The 23,349-nt window shown below is 52.0% G+C and overlaps 1 protein-coding gene across 1 annotated transcript in view; it reads left to right on the top strand.

Annotated features, from left to right (window-relative positions):
- Positions 1–10,451: 10,451 nt before the first annotated feature.
- Positions 10,452–23,349, top strand: part of TNFRSF8 (TNF receptor superfamily member 8) — a 64,701-nt gene continuing 51,803 nt past the window's right edge. Inside the window, exon 1 of the mRNA XM_019756324.2 lies at positions 10,452–10,801. Within this exon, the coding sequence (XP_019611883.2) occupies positions 10,739–10,801 (63 nt within the window). The 5' untranslated portion in view covers positions 10,452–10,738. The remainder of the gene's footprint in view (positions 10,802–23,349) is intronic.

Below are 23,349 nucleotides of genomic sequence, written 5' to 3'. Positions count from 1 at the left end.
AAACAGGTGGAAATGTGCTCCTTTTATCCAAACATTCCTGTTCCTGCAGGCGTGTTAGACACTGGTCTCGTGGGAAGCAGGCCTGGCAGAGTTCCAGGTCTTGGTGGGCACCCAACTCTCCTTGACATGCCACCTAGGCCTGGATGGCCAAACTCTGGCCTCTGGAGCACAGCAAGGAAGGGGTCTCAGGGGCTGGGAACGGTGGGAGCAGCTGTACCTGAGGGTGCTAGCAGTTTCTCTGCTTGGCTTTGTTTAATGACTCCTACAGAGCTGGGAGGCCATAGCTCAGGAAGGCCCTGATCCCTTGTGCAGGGTCCCTCCAAGCCAGGGCAGTGGCTGTTCTATCTGCTACCAAGCTCAAGGCTGGATGCCAGCGAGTGGCAGGACCCAAGGAGATTCAAGGACCGGCTGCTTCCTGTGGGATATTTCAGCAACCAGTGGGCATTTGAAATGTGTCAGCCCATGACACTCACACCCCCAGAAGGTGGCCTCGGGATGGACGATACACCCGTTTCTTATCCTTGCCATGGCATTTCCCCCCAGTATCTTTGGCCAGAAACAGGACTGTTTTCAGGTGGTGGAGGCCTCAGCTGTCCTGGGCGTTGGTGTGACAGGTGCCGAGGCCGGGAGGTGCGGGTGTCCAGTCACGGATGTGTCTGCATGTGCATTTGTGCCTGAAGTTTTGAAACAGGCCAACTGCTCCCCACTCCTGATGTTCCATCAGTCTCTGGCTCCCTGCCCACCTCCCTTGTCAGGCTCTGAAACCCTGGGGGCAGGCCTTTGCTTCCGGGAGAAGGCAGATGGTCCAAAGCATCAAATAAGCACAACAAAGCAGGTGGTGGCGAAGGAGCTGGATAGGGTCAGAAGCCTGGGTTGGGGGTGTACCTGCACTAACTGGCTGCAGACTCGGGCTTCAGGGTCAGTGTAAATTTGTGGGGAGGGTTCGTCTGCTGGGGGACAGACTCACAGTCTCCAGATGCCTCTCAGCTCTCTCACTCTGAGCCACCTTCTTACGCAAACCAGAGGTTAGTTAATAATGAGTAGCCGGGGGTTGTGGATAATAACTGTTGGGTTTTTCTTAGCCCAGACATAGTCCTGGTCTCCAATGGGGACCCCACGAGTCTCCAAACCTAGCTGAAGCCTGAGTTGGGGCCATGCCTCAGTTTCCCCAGATCTCGAAGCTTTCATGCCTGGTGAGCCCCAGGCCCAACCAGGCCTTAAGTCCTCCTGGCTTCTATTTTGAGGGAGAGAAGGTCCTGAGGGTGGGGCTGACCCTCCCCCAGAGGCGCTTGGAGGGACCGAGGGGGAAAACCCCGGCGGGATCTTCTGAATGAACTCCACATCCCAAAGGGCAGTTCCTGCTGGGGACAGGGTTCTCCCTCGCCAGGAGCGCGCTTACCTCTCCCCTGCAAAGACAGCATGGATGATGGATGGCGTAGACATGAGGGCTGCAGCTCTCTTCTGGGTTTCACTTTCAGAGCAGTGTCTGCCCTTCCCAGCCTCCGCACTGAGCCCCTGGAGGGAGCTCTGGGAGGCAGGGCTGGTGTCCGCCATGCCTCCTAGGGCCCCTGGCCTTGGTCATCCAGTCATCCCCCCAAAAGGCATTAATCCAAGCCCCATTCACATCAGTGGACAAGACAGACAGTCCCTGCTCCCATGAGCTCACGTCCTAGGGGGAAAGTTGGGCCACTGGCAAATAAACAGTTTCAGAAAGTGGTGTGATATGTCCCTAGAAGGGAATAAACAGGGTGAGGTGACGAGAGTGGCAACATCAGCTTGTGTGGGCAGGGAAGGTCTCTTTGAGGAGGTTTCATCCAAGCCAAGACCTGAAGGATAAGAAGAGGCAGCATTTTAAAAATTTATTTGTTATGGCTTTATTTATTTATCTATTTATTTAGACTTAGGCTTATTTTATTGCAGAGAAAGGGATTTTTTTTCTTTATGTGATTTATATACTTTGCTACAGAAAAACAGCATATTTGATTGAATCTGGTTATTTCATGAATCGAAAAAGATCATTACCAGATAAAGTCAATTATTAAATTCATCGGTAGGAATGATGTTTGATTTTTATGGCTTTATTGAGGTATAATTGACACATGATAAAACTTTACCTATGTAAAGTGTATAATTTGATAATTGTCGGCATGTATATACATCCATCCCTACCACCAAGATAATGAACATATCTGTCACCCCAAAAGTTTGCTTGGAGGGACCGCCTTTTTAAGAGCTAGGGGTATAGGGTTTCAGACAGAGGGGCTGGTAAGTGCAAAGGTCCTGGGGCAGGAACAAGCTTGGCATCCCCAGGAGCAGAGAGGAGGCCAGTGGGGACCGTGACTGGGGATGGGGTGCAGGAGCCCCACCTGGGGGCCTTTTTGGCCGAGGTGAGAAGCTCAGGTCTGATACTAAGCACTTCCTCGATACCCTGTTGACTGGTGAGTGAGCAGTCACGTTCCACGTGGTCAGCAGACCCTAGAGTCCTAGTCTCCATGCAGGCCCTTCTGAGAAGCCAGCGTGTGGGGCCCTCTAATGACTTAGTGAGTGGTTTCCCCCAGAAATGAGTTACATTTTCACTGGGGCCTTCAATACCTCCATCCAAAGGAGTGAGTAATGTTGGAATTTTAAGTTAAAGTGGTGGAGGGAGCCTTCCATCCCTCCTTGGGGGTCTAAGTTCTCAGCCTTCAGGAAGGTGAAGCTGGCTTCTTGAACGTTCTGAGTCGTGAGCCACCATTTGAGGACAGGGTGCCTTTGGCCTCCTCAAGTGCTCCAGGGCTGGTCCTTGGGAGTCTGTCCAGGCCTGATTGCCAGAGACTCCACCCAAAGGGAAGGAGCGGGGAGGGGGACAGGAAACACGAAGCCAATCCCTGTAGAGCAAATCCTTTCCAACAGACAGCTCTGGGAGCCCAGAGCAAGTTCCAGGGAGCCCAGGGGGTGCAGGCTGCCCCTTGGCCTACAGGACAACAGGACGCAGGGCTGCAAGTTACAGCAAGGGCAAGAACTTACTACTTGGGAGCAAGTTACTTCCCTGAATATCTGTTTTCCCATGGATTTTTTAAAAATTGTCACTTTGCAGCACTATTGTGCCAGATACTTTGTCAATACCTTTGGTTCATTCATTCTGCATTTTGTGCTGGATGCCTACCTGAGCCAGGCCCTGAATAGGACAAAATCACTGCCCCGGGGAGTTCTTTTCCTCCCAAGAAGCCAGCAGACCCCGGCCTCGACTTTTCAGGGCAGTGCTCATGGGGTTGTGTGGCTCACCCGGACAGGAAGGGCCAGGTGAGGGATGGTCCTCTCTTTTCTGAGGGGCTGCCTCAGGCCCTCCCCTCCAGGTGCACAGGATCGAGGCCCTCCCTGCGTGCCCAGAGTACACGCTCTCCTTGACTGAGTGGCTGTCACCATCCGTTGCTTCTGTTTCCTTCTTGTACCCAATGTCTCTGGTTCTGTGATTAATATTGGAGTAGGCTTGGTTTCCTGAGAGTCTAAATGACTCACCCCATTCACAACGGTTCTGTGAGCAGGAAGGTTGGGGGGAGACGGGGACTCCGTGATGGGGAGTTGTGGCCCTAGGGGTCGTCCCCATCATGCTGTGGGCCTTGGCCAAGTTTCTTTCCCTCTCTGGTCTTAGCTTCCTCCTCTGTTTCCCTGGAAGGTGGGAGAAAATATTGGAAACTGGAAAGAACAGTGGGAACTCCTCCCAGCTACCAGTCTCAGGAGCTCCTAGGGTTAACAGCCTCCTGAGGCTAAGCCTGGGAGACCAGGGCCCCTCGTGGTGCCATTCACATTAACCTGTTTAATCCTCCCTACAACAATTTGCAGTGATATGATGGTTCCCATATTCTAGATGGAGCGATTAAGCTCAGAGAGGGTAAGTAACTTGCCTAAATCCACACAGCTAGTAAGTGACAGAGACAGGAGTCGACCCTGTCTGGTTGTAGGGTCAATGCCAGCCCAGAAGAACAGAGCTGGAAGTGTCCTACAGGAGCCCCCAGGCCCACATGGGATGGAGGCCTCCTATCTATCTCCCCCACTCTCCCTGGGGCCTCAGACAGGGGACTTTTAAGCAGATCATCTATTTCAAGCCCTTCAATTTACAAATAAAGGTGCTGAGGCTTGGAAAGGGGATGTCACATAGCTAGGTGCAGATCTGGGCTCGACCCTGGGCTCCCAACTCTCAACCAAGTCTCCCCACACCTAGAGTTGCCACCTATCAAGCTGGAATCACAGCTGAGCCCAGACCTGGGTGCCAGACGCCTGGGGAAGTGTCCCCACAGTGGCTGTGTGACCAGGGACCTGGCCTGTGCTGAGGCACAGGAGATGGTTGCCCATCTGGCATCATCTGAGGGGCCAGGAAAGACCACTGACCCCCAAGGTCCTCCCCTGTGGGTCTGCCGCAGTACCTGAGTTCCTGCATACGTCACTCTTGGCTACAATGGTAAATGCCATGGCAAACTCATCCCTTGGGAAGGGGAACACCAGGCCATGAGCATTCCAGCTGTGGTCCTGGATGGAGACGTCTGGGGCTTGTAGCAGGGGCCTGGTACCCAGTGGGAGTGGGCAAAGGGCAGCCAAGCCCTTTGCATTTCTCCCCTTGCATTCCAAAGAGCTTTCTCTGTCCGCTGTTTTATTCAGGGCTCATTGTAACCCTCAGAAGGCTGCCTGGTAGTATTAAAATCCACATCTGGCAGAGAAGAAAACATGTCCCAAAGATCCCCACCCGCCTCCCAATATTCACGCACCTGAGCAGTCCCCACCCATATTGGGAAGAGCCAGCCTGTATAACCAATATTGTGGACATGACGAAGTGTGACTTCTGAAGCTAGAGCATAAAAGACAATGTGGTTTCCATCTTGCTCTCTTGGGGTCTCTTGCTCTGGAGGAAGCCTGCTGCCATGTTGTGAGGAAACTCAAGTAGACTCCCATCCACAGCCATTGAGGGGGTCCTCAGGCCCAGTCAAGCCTTCAGATGACAGCAGCCCCAGCCGATATCTTGACTGTCACCTAGTGAGAGCCCTCTGAGCCAGAATGACCCTGTCAAGTTTTTCCTGAATTGCTAACCCACAGATACAGAGGACATAATATTGTTGCTTTAAGCTGCTAAGTCTTGAGGTACACAGCAGTAGATAACTAATACGCTTAGAGAAAAGAAGTGACTTGGCCACAGTCACCTGGCCAGACCAGGACTCCTATACTCTTTCTCTTGGGGAAGGCAAGGGCAACAGGGGCCTAGAGAGGGTAGAGAAGACAACTGAAGCTTGAAAGTCAGGTTCAGAGCCAAATTCCAGCCCTGCCACTCTCAAGCTGTGTGACCTCAGACAAGTCACTTAACTACTCTGAGCCTCAGTTTGTTCATCTATGAGGTGAGGATAGCAATACCGACTTGAAATCTTGTTGCCAGAATTAAATGTCTGGCCGAAGCGTGAGTGGGCGGCCGCCGGCGAGAGCTGCCATGAGCTGCTGTGAGCAGCCAACCGACGACCAGCGACCAACTGCCTCAGCCGGGGAAGCGCTAGGCTCATAATACCAGCATGGGCCAGGGAGCTGTGTCCTACACAACCAGAATGAGAAACAACGGTTTGAATTGGAGTGGAGCGGGGGGAGGCAGAAGAAAGGAGGGAATAAAATGTCTGACCAAGGGCCTGGGTCTTCTGCTTGTGGGTGTGCGGTGCTGGGCTTTACCCAGGCAGCTGGGAGCCCCTAATGTGTGTTCTTTCCCAACTCTGAGGAGTGAACTTCCTGGCACCAGCCTTCAGTTACCACTTCTCACCATCATCCTTGGGGCCAGAGCTGAGTGACCAAGATCCAGCTAGTGTCCTGGGCCTCGAGAAAGGGAGACCTCTGGGGACTTGAGGCAGAGGCAGCCTGGTATGTAGGTCCCACCAGAGAAGCCCCCTACTTCCATCGAGGTTCTCGGGAAAGGTGCTCAGCAGGGTACCTGGGCCAATCAGAGCAGAAAAGTCCAAGCTTCCCCTTCCGGTTCTCAGCCTCCCATTTGCCTGCTGGTGCCTGTGGTAGAAAGAATCCCTTTCTCTGCTTAGGGTATTTTGGGGCCATTTGGGGCTGGGGTTCCCAGCTGTTGGGGAAGTCCCTGAATTTCCTGAACCTGGTGTCTTGCTCAGCATCCTTTTGGTGACACAGGCTCCCAGTTCCCTTTGGAGAGCTTCCTGTAACACCTGTTTCTGCCCCCTTCCTCTGAGACAGACACTGCTCACCTGCCAGACCCCTGTAGGTGTGGGGGCTTGGCTCCCACAGCTTGCTCTGGCTGGCCCAGGAGGGGCCTTTGACCCCCTGCAATCCCACAATGGGGCCCGCTGCTGTGCTTCACAGGCCTAGGGACTTCCCCTCCCACTCTTCAAATCACTTTCATACGCATTTAGGGTTCAAGAGTGCCTGAAACCTGCAGAAGGCGCCGAGACCTGAGTCGGCTCCATCCAGGGCTTGCTCTTCAGAGTCTCCCCAGCTGCCGTTTTTTCTAGGCTGCTGCACTTTCTACAGTAGAGGCGAACTCCTCCGGGATCCAGCTGGCCCGCCATTGGCTCCCCACCACGTACCAGGTGCTGCCTCAGGCTCCTGGGCTTCCTGGTTCTCCCGGAGCCCACAGTTTCCTGAGGCAGAGGGATGCATGCACCAGTCATTACAGTCGTGACACAATGAGATCAGTTCTAGAATTGAGGCACCAAAAACGACAGAAACCGCCTTTCTGACTGGGAAGGTGGCTGGGGGAGGGGAGGGGAGGGGACAATGCCAGGAAAGCAACAAAGAGGAGGTGGCATTGGGGCAGGTTCTGCAGATCAACAGGAGTCTGAGGTGTGTTCCAAGAGGAGGACCAGCGCGGGCAAAGGCGTGGAAGGGGAAAAGCGTGGCGTGTGGCTGAAGTGGGAGTAAGGGGGAGATGCTGACAGTAAGCCAGGGAAACAGGTCTGAGCCAGGCTGGGAAGGGCCTTGAGTACGATTGGCTCTGGGGAAGCCTGGCCTAGTGGATTCACTGTTCTGCGTGCGTCAGTTCCTTGCCTGCAGAATGGGCACAAAAATAGGGTCTTCTTCATGGAATTTCCCCCAGGATTCAAGGAACCGATACCCCCAAACTGTTAGCATAAAGTAAGCACTCAAAGGCATCTATTACTATCACCATTAAGTAAATGCTATAGTCTTTTCAGGTGATGAGAAGCCTGACCCCTGTCCCCCTCCCCCACTGCACCCGGGCAAAGGTTCTCTGCAGAGGTGCTTCTGGAAGCCCATGGAAGGGAAGGACAGGAGGGAGAGGCCAGGTTTCCATCGTTGTAATGATCTTTTTTTTTTTTTAAATAATTTTATTGGGGAATATTGGGGAACAGTGTGTTTTTCCAGGGCCCATCAGCTCTAAGTCATTGTCCTTCAGTCTAGTTGTGAAAGGCGCACCTCAGCTCCAAGTCCAGTTGCCGTTTTCAATCTTTAGTTGCAGGGGGCACAGCCCACCATCTCATGTGGGAATTGAACCGGCAACCCTATTGTTGAGAGCTGGCGTTCTAACCAACTGAGCCATCTGGCTGACCCCTGTAGTGATCATTTTTAATGGATGTGTAATATTCCATTAAAAGGATGTACCACAGTTTACTTAACCATTCTTTGTTGTTGTGATTCTTGGGGTATTTCCAAAAATGATAAATAATGTTTTAGGAAACATTACTGTGTTTATAGTTTTCTTTTTTTCCAATTGAAACATTTCCTCAGTTTTTCTTTACTAGATTGAAATTACTGAGCCACGTCATAATTTCTTTTTTTTTTTTTGCGGGGGTTGAGAAGGGGGCTTTGCTAAGCATTGCTGGCTGCTTTCTGAAAAGGATTGTAACATTTACCAGCAGTGTAGGAATGCATGTTCCAGTTTCCTCATAGCTTTGGGGTGGGATTTTACCAAAGTTGTTTTTATAAAGAAAAAAAACCCTGCTGATTGAATAAATCTAAAAGGGAGCAAAGTTTTTTTTTCATTTGCATCTCTTCAATTGCTAGAAAGATGGAACTTTTAAAACTTGTAATCACTGTTAATTTGTATTTCCCCTTGTGTCAGCCATTCTCATGTTGTTTGGTTGTGCGTGTGGGTTGAACAAGCATTTATTTATTCAGAGCGCCAGCAATTCTGTTGTAGAAAGCTCCGGATTGGGGAGCAGGCGTCCTGGGTTGCTCCTCTCCCTGCTGAGTTCTGTGAACATCAGGCGAGGTCACTTCCATAATCACTTACTTACTTGTTTCACATAGTCCCAGCTCAAACATGCCAGGACGCTGGGCCCGGTGCATCATGGGGAGACCTCAGAGGTGGGTCTCCTGGAAGGTTGCCCAACGCAGTTTTTCCAAGAGGACTCTAAGAGCTCAAAGAGGGTTTGTGTCGTGAGCCCCTGGAAAGGTAGTTGCGACATTTCATTCTTTTCCTGAAAGTCAAGGGGACATTATTAACCCTTGGCAGGGCCCTACGTCTCTGCGTGGTACTCGTGATGTGAGTGGGGAGCAAATTCTCGGCACACAGGTTCAGATAGAGTGAGTAACACAGCTTTATTTGGAAACCAATGTCCCTCCAGAGGCCAATCGTCTGATAAGCACAGAAGCTTATACAAGATAAAATAGAATTTGATAACGAACCAAGACCCAGAGTCAATTGAGGTGGAGAAGGTCCCTGGTCTGGGAGAGATGACTGGGTCCAGGACGGGTCTGAGGCAAGCTGGTCTTACAAGGAAGAGCTTCAGAGAGGCCCGGAGCATCGTGGCTTGTACCTCGCAGAGGACTCTGTCAGATCTCCCGGACAAATGTCCCAGAGGAACATTTCGGAGTGTCTCGTTCAGAGCCTCGCATAGGGGCTTAGCTGGAGCTCCCAGTCGGACCACTCATGGCATTGCTCTAGAGTTCTGTGTTTATTCTCTTTTCCTTGGACTTGTTTACTTCTTAGCTGATAACAAGAAGTTGTTTGCCAGGAGTTGTTTACCTCTTAGGTGATAACCAGAAGTTGTTTTGGTGAAGGTGTTTATCACTCAATTTTGTAATGCTCAGTTTCGCGCAAAAACATGTTTTTCACTTCACTCTTTTCTTTCCTTCTTTTTAAAAAAAAAAATTTGATTGGGACACAGCCATGGTCATTGGTTACATATTGCTTCCATGCTACAATTGCATAGCTGACTCTTTTAAGGAGGGCACAGCTCCTAGTGCCCCACGCGGGGACTGAACCGGCAACCCTGGTATTATCAGCACCAGCTCCAACCAACTGAGCTAACCGGTCACCTCTTCACTTCACTTTTTTATCAGTCTCACACATGTGCGGCCATATTCCTGGCTCGCATCCCTACTAGTAAACAACTTGTTGTGCAAACCTCAATCCAACATATATATTTTATATGCTCTACACAGTTGGGCAAGGGATGGTCAGTTGTGGAGACTTTGTTGGGAGACAACTGCCAGTGGGCCAAGCTGACAAGATGGGGGCCTGACATGACCCTTGCAGAACAGACTGAGGAGCAGACTCCGGAGGGTCCTTGGGTCATTCTGGGAAAACAACGGAGCATCTTTGACCAGAACTCCTAGGACTGGCTGCCGGTTCCTGAGCCTCGGTTTCCACATCTGAAAAAAACAAACACAAGACAAGCAAATGAACTCTTGACCTGCAGCCTGCCTCATGGGTACTCAGTAAATATGTACGGAATGTAGACTGAAAGAAGCAGAGAACCCATGGAATGGAGAAGCCCTGGAAGGGAAAACCATCCCGCTGCCAATGAGAATTTAGTTCGAATGAGGCTTGTATAGTTTCTTTGTTTTAGGTAAGACTGCTAGGCTCCTCCTCTAGGCAGAAAACTCTCAGGGGGTGGCAAACACCTGTGAATTGATAACCTAGTGCTCTATTCTGCTCTCCATCAGTCCCCCCAATAGTCCACCTGCCTATCTCCCCGTCTGTCAATCCACCTATCTGCTCATCCATCCATCTATCCATCCATGCATCCAACCACACATTCACCCATCCAACCACCCACTCGACCATCCATCCATCATCCACCTACTGATTCATTTTATAGTAAATATATATGAATGGAGGTGAGTGGTTGGTGGAGTGGTGGCTTTCTCTGCTGTCACCTGACTGTAGTGTCTCTCCCACACAATCCCCAAGGCAGGAGAGAAGGTCTGGGTTGATCAGAGTGTCAGGAGCAGGCACCTACTCAGGTTTTGCTCTTCCTTAGGGTGGGGATGAGATGGGACCATGGGGACCCGCTGGAGCCCCCCAACTCCCTGTGAGTCCCCCATATTCAGGGGCAGCAGCTGCCTTTTCTGCCCTTCCAGCCCAGCTCTCTTGGGCTGGGGACAACTCAACCCTGTCCTGTCAAATTCTGGGCGGGCCATTCAAACAGCAAAAGGGGGAGTGTGACTTGTCCTGAGTCATCTTTGCACGTGTTTGTTTTTTTCCCCTGTGGGCTAGTGGCCTGTTTTTTTTTCTGTTTTTTCTTTTTTCTTTTTCTAAGCATTTCTGAGTTAACTCGTGCGCCTCGCCTCGGATAGGTAGGGGAAAGGAAAGAGGGCTGAATGCTGCACTGGGAGCAGCCCTTGAAGCGACTTCACAGCTTGTGGTTGGGCGCCCCGCTGGGTACGCAAGGGAGGACTGCCGGCTCCAAGATCTACCCAAGCGTGGCTCTGGGTGGCTGGCACTGCACGTGGGCGCAGCGTGCTTCCCAGGCTGCCTAGGTGGGCGCGGGCTGTGAGCGCAGCCCGCCCCCCAACCGGGCTCAGGATGTGCCCCCTCCACCCAGTGCTTGGACTGCTGCTCCTGGGGGCTCTCCGAGCCTTCCCGCAGGTAAGGGGGTTTCAGGAGCCTGGGGAGGTCCCGGCGAGCCAGAGCCCCATCCTTCTGGCTGCTGCCCTGAGCCCCAGACAGTGTGGGGGCACGTTGGGGTGCAAGGGAGGACAGGGACGCTCCTCACCTCATTGCTGGTGCGGCTGGGCTCAGGGGGCACAGGTGACAAGCAGAGGACCAGAATACGCAGGTATTGTGAGTGGGAGGTTTGGCTGACAGGCCAGTGTTGGCGCCCCCTCCCACCCTCATAGAAAGCTGGGATTATTCATTTATTTATTGTTAATTGAGCTGAGGTGACTGCCTGTAGGATATAAGCTGTTTTGGGTGGGAGTCCTGGGCAGAGCAGGTGAGGTCCCGAGGGGTCTGGGCGCACCAGGTGGGGTCTTCCTTGGTGGATGCCTGCCCTCTGTGGGCCTCCCTGCTGCTTGCCTCTGGTCCCAGGCCAGGTGGGGTCCCCTGGCCCAGAAGAGATTGGTGTTGAGGTTCTCCCTGCTACTCTTAGTGGTCCCTAAGCTGGCTACTGGCCAAAGAAGGTCTAGGGGGTGAGGGAGAGTTGGGTGAAAAATGGGGGTGGGGGGTGAGTGTGCTAGATCACCTAGATGAACTCCCCCCCACCCCTCCCTGTTCAGCCAAACAACACGTGGATTTTGTGCCTTGGAGCACGTGGTGGGTGTCAGCCCCTGGAAAAATATCAATGGTGGGCCTGGCATCTGTTGTGGGGAGCCCCAGAACAGAATTTGGGACTGCTTCAGGAAAGCTGCGTATTTACTAGTGGCCAGCGTGGAGTTAGGCACTGGGGGGCTGGGGGCTGGGGAGAGCTCAGATTCATCAGACGCAGTCTACTGTGGAAAGGCTGAGCGCAGGGTCTGAAGGGGAGAGAGCCCAGGCAGACCGGAATACCTTGGTGGACCCCTGTGTAGGACAAAGTGGGTGTTGGTGAGTGCCTGGCGAATATTAGTGCAGAGGGCAAAGGTAAGAAAGACTGCAGTTTGCGGGGAGGTGGGGGGTCCCCCTCCTTTGATCCTACAGGCAGAGGAGGGTCCACAGGTGGAGTTCAGTCCTATTCTTTTAAGCCTTGGACGGAAGGGGGAGAAGGGAAGCTAGGTAGGCTTCAGACAGAAGGAGGGAGAGTGTAGGTGGGAGAAGGGGACAAGCAGACGTCCCCCTTCCCTCTTCAGTGGGACAATGTGAGACACGCCCCTCCCAACAGAGGGGGAGGGGGACTGCTGATAGAAACACAAAAGAGACTGGCTAGAGAACCCCTCACCTAATCCTCCAAGCCCTCTGCTGATGACCTGGGGGAGGGTGGGAGTTTGGGGTGTCAAGGTCTTTGGTGGATAAAGGAAGGAATGTGAAAGGGGTTTGGGGAGACTTTCCTAGTGTTTGGTAGCCGGAGCTCACGTACCTCCTTTCTATAGAGCGAAATCCCTCTTTAAATTAAAAAAAAAAAGTATTTAATTACAAAAGGAGTATACGAATATATCCTCAAAGCAAAAAGTTGAAACCCTACAGCTAAAGCTAAATCTCTAGACATCCCCTCATCCTGATCCTTGCAAAGACGTAACCGCCATATGGCTTTGGTTTTATAGAAATCGAGAGGGTTTTCCATATACTGTTCTGTATGGAACATTTAGTTCTGCATTTGACTTTTACAGTAGCTGCAGTATGTCTTGGAGAGGTTTTCCATGCTGATACGTACAGAGCCCCCGCTTATCTTTGAAAATGCTACGTCGCATTCTATCAAATGAGGGTCCCACAGTTTATTTATTTATGTCCCTGGTGGATGGGTGGTAAGGTTCCTATCACTGCGTCTTATTGATGTGTTTGCTAACACGACGTACAGCCCTGTATGAATGCTTTGGGGCACGTGTACTTCTTTGCCACAGAAGAAGCTGAGAAGAGAATGTGGAAGTGCTGGGTGCAAATGCGTTCAGATTAAAATGCTGTTGAATTGCCTTCCAAAGAGGTTGGACAATTTACCCTCCCACCGGCAGAGCATGAGAGTAGTGACTTTCCCACATCCTAACCGACTTTTGATCTTATCGGAGTTTTTATTTTTGTCAATGTGATCTGTGAAAAGGGCCATATCCTTGTTGTCTTAATTTGCATTCCCGCCTACTATAGAGGCTGAGTGTTGTGGGCTCTGACACTGGGTTATTTCTTGGCAGGAAGGGGGCGCCCGTGGGGGAGGGTGCTGCCTGCCCAGCTTGGTACTCCCTCTGACCGACCTTTCAAGCCTTCTTCCACTTCTGTTGCCCCAGGAAAGATTTGGGAAGTTCATTATTTAAAAAAACCAAACAACCCAAAACTCCAAAACCCAAATCAGGGCTTAAATGTTAAATCTATTTTTCATCGCTGTCTTCTGATTTTACAAGACGCCATCTTTGTGTGTGTGTGTGGTTTCGCCCTTGGGCAAGAATGCTTTCTTGCTGTGTGTCACCTTCTGAGAAAGAGATTTGGCCTCTGACGCCTCATACCACAGTCTCCCAACAGTGGTTTTTTTTTGTAATGTGACCCAGGATTACTCTGCTGCAAATCCTGAGAGAAGAATTCCTTGCCCTAACATTTCCAGGGCCCCCACCTTTTCCATCCAGGCTTCTCAGGGTGCAGGTGGCAGGGGAGGGAGGCCCAAGAATTTCCCATGAGCGCTGCGGATTAGAATTTCCCCACCATCGTCTTCCAGGCCAGTGCTAAGGCTATCTACAGCAAGCCTCCCTCCCACATCACGCCCTCCATTCCAGCCCCATTTTCTTCCAGCCAGATGGAGACCTCTGCCCTGAGTCAGTATTCCTGCTGGGGGAGATTCTCATGAGGAAACTTTGTCAGGGTGATAAAAAAAACTGTATGTGTCCCTCCTCCCACCAAAGCTTAGCTAGTGACCCCATAGAGTGGCGGGGTTTGGAGAGACTTTCTGGTTTTGATCGGGCTTTTCCAGGACTGCTCACATCCTGCATGGGGTCAGAGTTCCACCTTCTGCCTCAGGATGAGGGGACCCTGGTGGGGAGGTTTAATGTGAAGCGGGGAAGGATGTGCTGAAAGGTCTAAATCAAGGCTCCCCTTCTTCAGAGAGAGACTGGGGCAGCTAGGAGAGCACGATGGGGTGTGTGTGGGGGCCCATTACTCAGCTTGAGAGCAGTCAGTCCTGGAAGAAGGGCAGCATTTACTGTAAGTTTCTGCTTCTGCTCCCACTCATATCTGACCTAGACTTGTTTATTGAGTTCATTGTGATTCATCCTTAGGCTCAGATGCACCTTCTTTGCTCCCCCTTCATCTCAGGAACACCATCACATGAACACGGGAAGAGGAATGCCTGGGCAGCACCTGGCGGCTTGGGGATCCTGGGCACACAGTTAGTTTGGCTCAGCCTGGCCCTACGTGGCATCGTTGGGCCCATGCACTGACCCTGGGGTGGCCCATCTAGGATCGTGGTTCCCATTTTCCAGACCAGGATGTGAGGCCCAGAGGTGGGGAGACGGGGGGGTCTTGCTCAGTCTCAGGACTGGTCAGAGGTGGAGCAGGTCCAGAGCTCAGACCCGATGGACAGAATGTCCAAAAAGACAGCTCTGAGCAGGGCCAGCTCAGCAGCGCCTCTCTCTCCTCCCACCTCCTCCAGTGTGCTTTTGGGCTGGCGGTAGCAAGACCTCGTTCCAGAATCTTCGCTGCCTATGGTCAGAAACCACGGGGCATTCTCAATGGCCTCGCTGGTGGGGAGGGACTTTTTATGTGCCACTCAGTCTAATTACTCAGAATGCCTAGATCTTTGGGGACATTCATCCAAGTATTCGTTTATTCATTCTTGCATTTATTCACTCACTCAGAAAATCTTAAAGGAGTAGCTGCCCTGTGTCATGCACAGCTCCAGGGGCTTTGTTCCAGGCTGTTCCAGGCAATCACTCAGCCTCCGCTTGTAGGCCTCTGGTGACGTGCTATCCTGGGTTAGCGCCGACATTCAGACAGTCCTTATGAGGCGCTGAAATCTAGCTCCACAAAGCTTCTCCCCATCCGTCCTGGTTCTGGAAGCTGGGGCTGCATAAGCAAGTCATCTCCACCCTCCTCAGAAATGCCTCCTAGTGATACAAAGGCTGTGACCTTGGGTCCCCGGGGGTCTCCTGGCCAATCACACCACCCAGGCCCTCCACCGTGGCATAGACTCGAAGTCTGTTCTTACCAATCCATTCATCCCACAAACATTTATCAAGCACCTACTGCATGCCTGGGAATGTTCTGGACGTTGCAGAGACATCCATGCACAGCACATCCAGTTTCTGCCTCGTGGAACTGACATCCCACGTGGACAGACTGGTGCAAATTACCATGGAGTACAACCACGTAGCGTGAGAGATGTGGGGAGAAGAGGATGTCCTCTGAGGGGTGGTGACATGTACAGGAATGAAAGGAGGGAGCCTGTCCATGGGACGTGAGCAGAAGAGCAAGGCGGAGGAACAGGAAGGAGACCTGTGTGGCTGGAGAGGAGGGGTGACGTGTGGTGTGGTGGAAATGGTGGTGGGGAGGTGAGGTAGGGGATAACACAGACCTTTGTGGACTGGTTTGGACGGTGAGTGACATCACATGGCCTGCTTTAAAGTTCTCTCTGTCTCCTGGGGTGGGGGAGGGCAGGGGAGCGGGCAGGATGGGGGCAGGAAGACAGGCTAGTGCTGTGGCCCAGAGAAGGAGCCAGGAATATCCTTCGGAACTGGATCCACAGGACCTGCCCATGGCCTGGGAGTGAGGGCACGGGGCAAGAGGACAGCTGGAATCCTATCCAGGGGCGGAGGCTCCATATCTGATTGAACAGTGGTGTCGGTTATGGAGGCAGGAAAACTGGGCCTGGGGAGAAGAGGTGTTTTCGAGAAAAGCACGAGGTCTATTTTGCCTACGGTCGAGTGTCCAGTGAGGGTTGAGTGTCCTGTGCAGAGTTTGGGCCCCCAATGTGGGTCTCTGGTACCAGAGGCGACTGCAGAACTCCTGGTGTCATCTGGGCCAGAGCGGAGCACATCACCTCCTCTGTGGCTGGAGCCCTCTTACTTCCATTCACACAGCCCAACACTCCATATTTTCTTGGCCACCACATTATCTTTTTGTTTCATTCCACCCCAAAAGTAGCATCTTCCGTTTATCCTGTTAGTTTTCTCTTGTTGCTGTAACAAAGTATCACAAATTTGGTGGCTTAGGATAACACAAATTTATTATCTTATAGTTCTAGAGATCAGAAGTTTAAAATAGGTCAACAGGGTTGCATTCCTTCTGGATGTTTTAGGAGAAATACGTTTCCTGCCTTTTCAGGCTTCTGGAGGCTGCCTGCATTCCTTGTCCAGGGCCCCGCAACCACGCTGACCATCGTTTCCGTTGTCATATCTTTTCTGACACTGCCCCGCCTGCCCCCCTCTTCTAAGGCCCCCTGTGATTACGCTGGGGCCCACACAGATCATCCAGAATAATCTCATCTCAAAATCCTAAACTGAGTCACATCCGTACAGCCTCTTTTGCCATGTAAGGGAACGTAGTCACAAGTTCAGGGCTAAGAACTGGACATCTTTGGCGCCTTTAGTCTACCACACATTTCATCTTGCTTAATCTGGCCCGCTGCCTCTGTCAAGTCTTGTGTGGGGGGAAAGTAGAGCATGATGGTCAAGGGTATGGGCTTTTCGGTCATCTTGCCAAGTTTAGACCCTCTTCTGACACTGGTGTTCTCAGGCACGCTAAGTCACTTCTCTGTGCCTTGGTGTCCCCATCCACAGAATGGGGGTAATAACAGTCGTTTCTTTGTAGGGCTATGGGAAAGATTTTACGGGTTAATATGTGAAAAGTGCTGAGAACAGCTCTTGGCACATAGCAAGTGCTGTGTAAACGTAAGCTGTTAAGTACTTGTCTGCTAGGCATTATGGGTACAGGATGAAGGTGAACCACTTACAGGGGTTTTCTTCCAGGGCAGAAGCGTGGGAAGAGGGACACAGGACAGTGTAACCAGTCGTGTGGAGAACTGTCTCAGGCCCGTAGGAGCCCACAGACATGGGCCTGTCCTCACCTCCACCTGGGTCGGTGAGGGAGGAGGCACCCAGGCTCAGGCACTTGATGCAGCCCTAGAACTTTCATGAAGACTGTAATCTGAACAACTGGCTCACAAAGCCGCCCCAGGGCTTCTCTAGGGCTGGAAGGGCATCAGTGGGAAGTGGGGAGTAAGTAGTTGCAGGGTTTGGACTCAAGGCCAGACCTTGGTGATGCCGACTTATGTGCCTCCATCCCACCCAGCCCCTGTTTTATTAATGCTCTACAGCCATTTGTGGTTTCCCATCGCAAGGGCAACATTTTCCAAAGTCACTTCCAGGAAGTAGCAGTTCCATGAAGAAAGGGTTCTATGGCCAAATAAGTTTGGGAGACTTTTTGTCTGTCTGCCTCCCAACCCTTCCTCAGAGAATCAGACAGAGGGCAAGGAAACACATATAAGGACCTGGGAGGTCCTACGATTTAAAATGAAAACCTCTCAGATGGTTTTCATTTTAGATGGTGATTCTTTGTATTTTGCTTGTCGCCTGACGGTGTCCCTTAGAACCAGCATTTGAAGGACCACTATGTGGGAAATGACAATTAAGGGCAGACGGTCTGGCCCTGAGTCCTGGGCCCATCTTCTTCTGCACCCACTGTCCAGCCCATCTGACTACTGAGTGACCCGGCAGCTCAGTTCTTTCCTGCCTCTGCCCCTGGCTTCTGTGGTGCCTGCTGTCTGGATGCTCTCCCCTCACTTTCTCCTGTTGAGATCTTACCCATCCTGCAAGAATCAATGGACCTGTTCCCGCAGGAATCCATCACGAATCCCCCAAGTTCTTTGTCTCTGCGTCTCTCATGACACATTATTCTGCTTGGTGTTAGTGATTCGTGGGTTTTTCTGATCTCATCGTTGAGGTTCCCTTCCTGTGTCCATTCTGTGGATCGCTATTTAGTGTCTCCTGTGTGTCTGTTCTGGGAGAAGACAGCACCAAACGGAACTGTCTAGAGTCGGCCTCTGTGCCGCCGCCAGCGACGGGTCCAGTGCCTGGGTCCTGCTGGACCTCCAGTGAGTACATGGTGATGGGGGGGACTTGGGTTTATTCTTTGTCCTCTCAGGTGTGGCCCTGTTTTAGTTGCCTGGTGTGGCTGTCATTAGCACACACTCAGTAGCTTAAAACAACACAAATTACAATCTTTCCGTTCATAAGTCCCAAATGCTTGTCACTAGGCTAGAGTCAAGGTGTGGCCAGGGCTGTGTTCCTCTCTGGAGGCTCTGGGGGGAAAATCCATTCCCTCCCTTTCCAGCCGCTAGGGGCCATCTGCCTTCCTTAGCTCGTGACCCCTTCCTCTATCTTTATGCCAGCTGCTTCTGTCATCGTCACATGTCTTTCTCTGACTCTCTGACTCTTCTATCTCTTTCTTGCACTTTTAAGGACTTTTGTGATGACATGGGGACCACCCCAAATAATCCAGGATCAGCTCCCCATCTCAAGGACAGCGATTAGCAACCTTAATTCCCCTTTGTCATGTAAGGTGACCCAGGTATAGGTCCTAGGGATGAGGATGGGGTCATCTTTGGAGGGGCCCCATTCTGCTGAGCACAGACTCCTGCTCATTTCCTTCTTCCCTCCCACATGGCAGATTCGCAGTGAGAATGGCTGCTTTTCTTGTAAATTCCATCTCCAAGAAGGTGCTCACCTGTTGTTGGGGCTTCTTCCTGCCAGGGGTTCCAGGCTCCATCTTCTATGGCTGTTTTTGTGTCTATTGTCTCTGGGTTTTATTTCCAGCTACAGGGAGCCATGAATAGTCCCCCTCAGCTCCCTGGAGGCCAAAGGTGGGAACTGGGGGTAAGCTTGACCTGGCTCCTGCACACAGGTGTGACAGCCGTGAGGGAGGCCACCTGTGTGCAGGCAGGAACAGACTGTGTGCCTGAGGGTGTGTTTAAGGTCAGAAGATGACTCCAATTTTAGGGCGTCTCTTGGTCTGGAGCTCAGATGAGCCCTTGGGGTGGAAAGCAGGGTTCAGACCCGCCTAGGACTAGATGACAGAACCCAGCCTAGTGGTTACTTAAGAGCTCGGCTGTGATTAGCAGAATAATGTCCCCTTAAAATATCCACATCCTAATCCCTGGAACCTGTGAATATGTCACGTTACATGGAAAAGGGTTCTTTGTAGATGCGATTAAGGGTACTTGAGACGGGGAGATTAGGCTGGACTGTCCTTATGGAGTCCTTAAAAGTGGAAAACCTTTCGTGGCTGCATTAGAGAAAGATGATATGGAAGAAGAGAGAGCTGTGACAGGACTCGACCCACTGGTGCAGGCTTGGCAGATGGAGGCAAAAGGCCACGCACCAAGCAATGGTGCAGCCTCGAGAAGCTGGGAATGGCCTCAGTTGACAGTCAGCAAAGAGGGGACCTCAGTCTTAACCACAAGGAAATGGATTCTCCAGCAGGTACCCCACGTTACCCACACCTTGATTTTAGCCCAATGAGACCTGAGCTGGTGGGGGTTTTCAGGGACGGGGTCTCTAAGGAAGTGGCATGCAAGAGTGGGGTGTACTGTACGAGGGGAATGGGGCTCGGAGGACAGCATGTACAAGGATGCTGGAGGGAGGGAGGAAGTGGGTGCAAGAGGGGATGGGGGGAAGGCCAGTGGGAGAGAAGGTGCCAGAGGATGCACAGGCCAGATGAGCCCAGCCAGCAGGCCAGGGCCTCTTGTGCCACTGTCAGGACTTTGAGCTTTATCCATAGCTGGGTTGAAGCCATCTGAGCGTCTTCAATAGGGTGCTGGGGAGGAGACCAGGTCTGTTTTGAAAAGATCCCTCTGGCAGCTGTACTATGAGTGGGGAACAGGGGATGGAATGGCGTGGATGTGAGGAGACACTTGGACGACCATTGTCAAGTCCAGATGGTGGGGAGGTGACGAAGAGCTGGTGGGTTTGAGGGTAGAACTGGAGGTTAGGCAGACAGGACTAGTGTCACAGAGGCCTGAGGGTAAGAGCCTGTGCAAAACGGCTCAGGCCAAATCCCGGCTCTAACACTGCCTAGCGGTGTGACTTTAGGCAGGTTTCTTAACCGCTATGTGCCTCAGTTTCCCCATCTGTAAAATGGAATAGAGACTAGGTCGAGGGTGGGCCTGGGATTCTGCATTTTGAGGAAGTTCCCAAGTGGTGACAGTGCCTCTGGCCTAGGCACTTCACCCTGAGTAATAGAGGTGGGGAACCCCCAGGGTAGAGTTGGGGTGTACCTCCTAGCTCTGCCCAGCTCTGGTCCCTTTGGGTATTTGATCTGACTCTTCCACCCCCATCCTTCCCCTCATGCCCCAGCTCCAGACTCCCAGCTCCTACAGGTGTGGCCCAGCTCCTGTCCGCTACGCCGCTGACACCAGGTGGGGCATTTTGAAAGTGAAATTTACCAGGTTTTACAGGGAAAACCAAACCAACCTGAAAACAGAGAGACCTAGAAATGGGAAGGTTTCAGGTCACTCTCTCTTTATAGATTCATGCCACTGAGGTTGGGCCACAGACTTTTGGTTGCACAGCTCATCACGCTGTAGACACCTTGCTCTGCTTCAAACCCTACAGGGGGAACCCCACCCAAAAGCCCCCCTTCCAGTCCTGGGACTTCCCCTTCCTAGTCTCCCCTGACTCCCCTCTTCCCTCCCAGGCCATGGCCAGAGCACAGCACAGCTGTGTCTCCCCTTCCCCAGCAGTAGCAGGAGCTGATGGACTGTCCAGGCCCTGGGTCTATGGCCAGTGGGAATTGGTAGGACCTTCAAAATTCAGGAGGTCAGATGCCCTGGGGCTACCTTCTCTGCCAGGAGCTGTGGTGGGTGAAGGGCCTGTGTGAATGGGTAGAGGGGGGCAAGAGGAAGGCAGTGGGAAAAGTGGGAGAGATGGCAAAGGGAAAGCGGTGCATGGGCCAGGGGTGAGGGCTGTGCCTGGGCCATGAGACAGCTAGCTTTTGGGGGCCACAGGCAGTGTTGCAAGGGTGAAGCTCAGGTCCCCAGATGCCCCTTCTTTCTACTTATGGGCTAAGGATACCCTGGGAAGGTGGGGTTGTCTCCCCCACTGGAGTGACAGCTCCTGGAGGGCGTTCTGGGGCCCATTCAGCTCTCTGGCACACAGTAGGTGCTTTTGGGGACAGAGCCAGGAGTGCAGTTTCCAGGCTCTCGGCCTCATGTGGAAAGGTGCTGGCTCGAGTAGTAAATGGCCATCAACTGTGATCGGATGGCCATCAGCTGTTACCAGTTAGCCATAGCCACTGGAATAACGGCTGTGGCAAAGCTAGCAAGTGTGGATTGCAGAGAGGCACAGATTGCAGTTAGCACAGTGGATTGCAGTTGGCAAGTGAGGTTGGTTGGCAGAATAGCGGACAGTGGGTTGCGGATTGTGTGGCTCCTGCTTCCTGTGTCTCCAACCCAGCCGCCAGCGAGAATATAATGGTATGACTCCCCTATTTATGGCTCCGTGGGTGTTCCTTTTTGGCCTCACCATATCCTGCGTTCTTATGTGGGGAGCGGGACCAGAGACCCTGCGTGACACCCTGCATGACAGTGCTTAATGCACTCTTATAACGGTCAAGAGTCAGTTGACCTGGACTCAGATCCTGACCCTGCCACAAGGTGTGATCTTGGACAGGTCTTTCACTTTTCAATTTCCATGGGAATAGGGTCTCACAGGCTGTGGGTTCAATAACCGCTGTTGTTACTTCTACAACATGTGTGCATTGATTGCATTGACCCCATTTCCTGGGCTTGTAAAACGATGACATCATAGGTAAAAAAAAAACCAAAAAAAACCCACACAAAACATTCCCTACTGTCTCTGCCAAAGAAGGCCAGCTATGCCCCAGCGGCCCAGGGGCATCTGGGGTGGATGTTGGGAGATGGAGCTGAGATGGGCCCAGACCTGCACCCCATCTACATCTGTGGGAATAGCTGGGAGAGCTGGGGTCTACAGGATTATGGGGGCTATCCCTTTACCCCATAAGCCCCACATGGGGACGGAGGACTCCAGTCCTCTCCCCTTCCTTCGTGGGGCTCTGATGGGCTACAGCTGGACATCCTGACCGAGAATCCACCGCCCCTCCGGACAGCAAGAACACAGCGCCCTCTGGTGGCAAACCTTGGACTTACACATATTTAGTTTTAAGCCGCTGTCTCCTTCCTGAGACAGTTATTTAGTACACATGTTGTTTTGTACAATAGCTTTATTTATATCTCTATGTATACACTTATTATTATTATTATTATTACTATTTTCTTTTTCTCTGCCATTTGCAAGTTAGTTGCAGACGTTTTGATCGTTAACCCCTAAATATTTCAGCATGTTTCTTCTACAAGGATATCTGACATAAACAAGTTATCAAATTCAGACATTCAACATCAGTAGACCGTCTACCTATAAACGGGGTGGTGATCTGGCCCCAAAGAGCTGGGGGTGGCATAAGGAGGAGATGTGTGACAAGGGAGAGTGATACACAGTACCGTGGGTTCCCTCTTTTTCTCTGCACTCTCTACCCCTCCATTGACCTAGGGTGTGGGGTCAGAAGGTGAAGGGTAAGCAGCCAAGCACCCCTCGTCTGTCCCCCAGGCGTTGGGGAGTCCATAGCTATCAGTGAGGTGAGCAGGCAGGCCAGGAGGGGAAAACCCAGACCAGGGACCCAGAATTTTCCCCACACTCAGCAGGCCCAATAGGGCCGAACCATTACACCCTCAGCCCACCCCACTAGTAGGCTTCCGAGCTCACTTGGTGAGATGCTGTGGGTCAGGGAGAACCTTGGATTGTCCCAGCAGACCTCTGCCCCTGGAGAGGCCCCCAGGAGACCCCTGGTTTACTTGAGAACAATGAGCTCCTTCGGGGAGGGAGGGGGCCGGGTATATGTGGGTGAAGACCATGCCATGTGACTGGTGGTGTGCAGACGTCAGGCTATACTTATTATCTCAAATTTATGTGGTGACGCTTCAGATGTGCAAAAAAGATAAAAAGAAGAATGTAATCCACACTCCAAGTATCTCCCTTTCAGCTACACTGGCCTCCTGGCTGCTCTCTGAGCATAGCAGAAAATTTTATTAATTTTTACTGTTCCCTTGAGTGGAGAGAAGAGTAGAGAAGCCCCTTGGGTCAGCCAGGCCTCTCCCCTCGGGCAGTAAATGGGTTCTGCTCCCCGCCCCCCAAACCAAGACCCTCCCCATTCATCCCATAAGTGGCCACCATCTCAGAGGCTGAGATATAGAAGTGGGATATTGCTGCTTCCTTCCGTCTCTCCTCCCCTCCCTCCCACCCTCCCTTCCCTGGGGCTCCCTGTCATAAGTCTGCCCAGAAACCTACTTCATGCTCACCTTTCATGGACCAGGAAGGACAAACACTCCTCCCTGAGGTTCTCAGCAGAGCCTTTCCTCTCTTGAACCCTCCGTAACAGACAGGCTTAACTTTCCAAGAGCCCTGGAAACATATGGGTGAGCTGTTAAAAATGCACATTTCTGAAGAAAGTGAGTCTTGACCCTGCTTCACACCATGTACCAAACTGAATCCTAGCAAACACGTTTAGTACAAATTGGT

The sequence above is a fragment of the Rhinolophus sinicus genome, linkage group LG06 (genome assembly GCF_036562045.2).
Source record: "Rhinolophus sinicus isolate RSC01 linkage group LG06, ASM3656204v1, whole genome shotgun sequence".
In the NCBI taxonomy this organism is placed as follows: Eukaryota; Metazoa; Chordata; class Mammalia; order Chiroptera; family Rhinolophidae; genus Rhinolophus; species Rhinolophus sinicus.
This window is presented reverse-complemented; position numbering and strand designations above follow the sequence as displayed.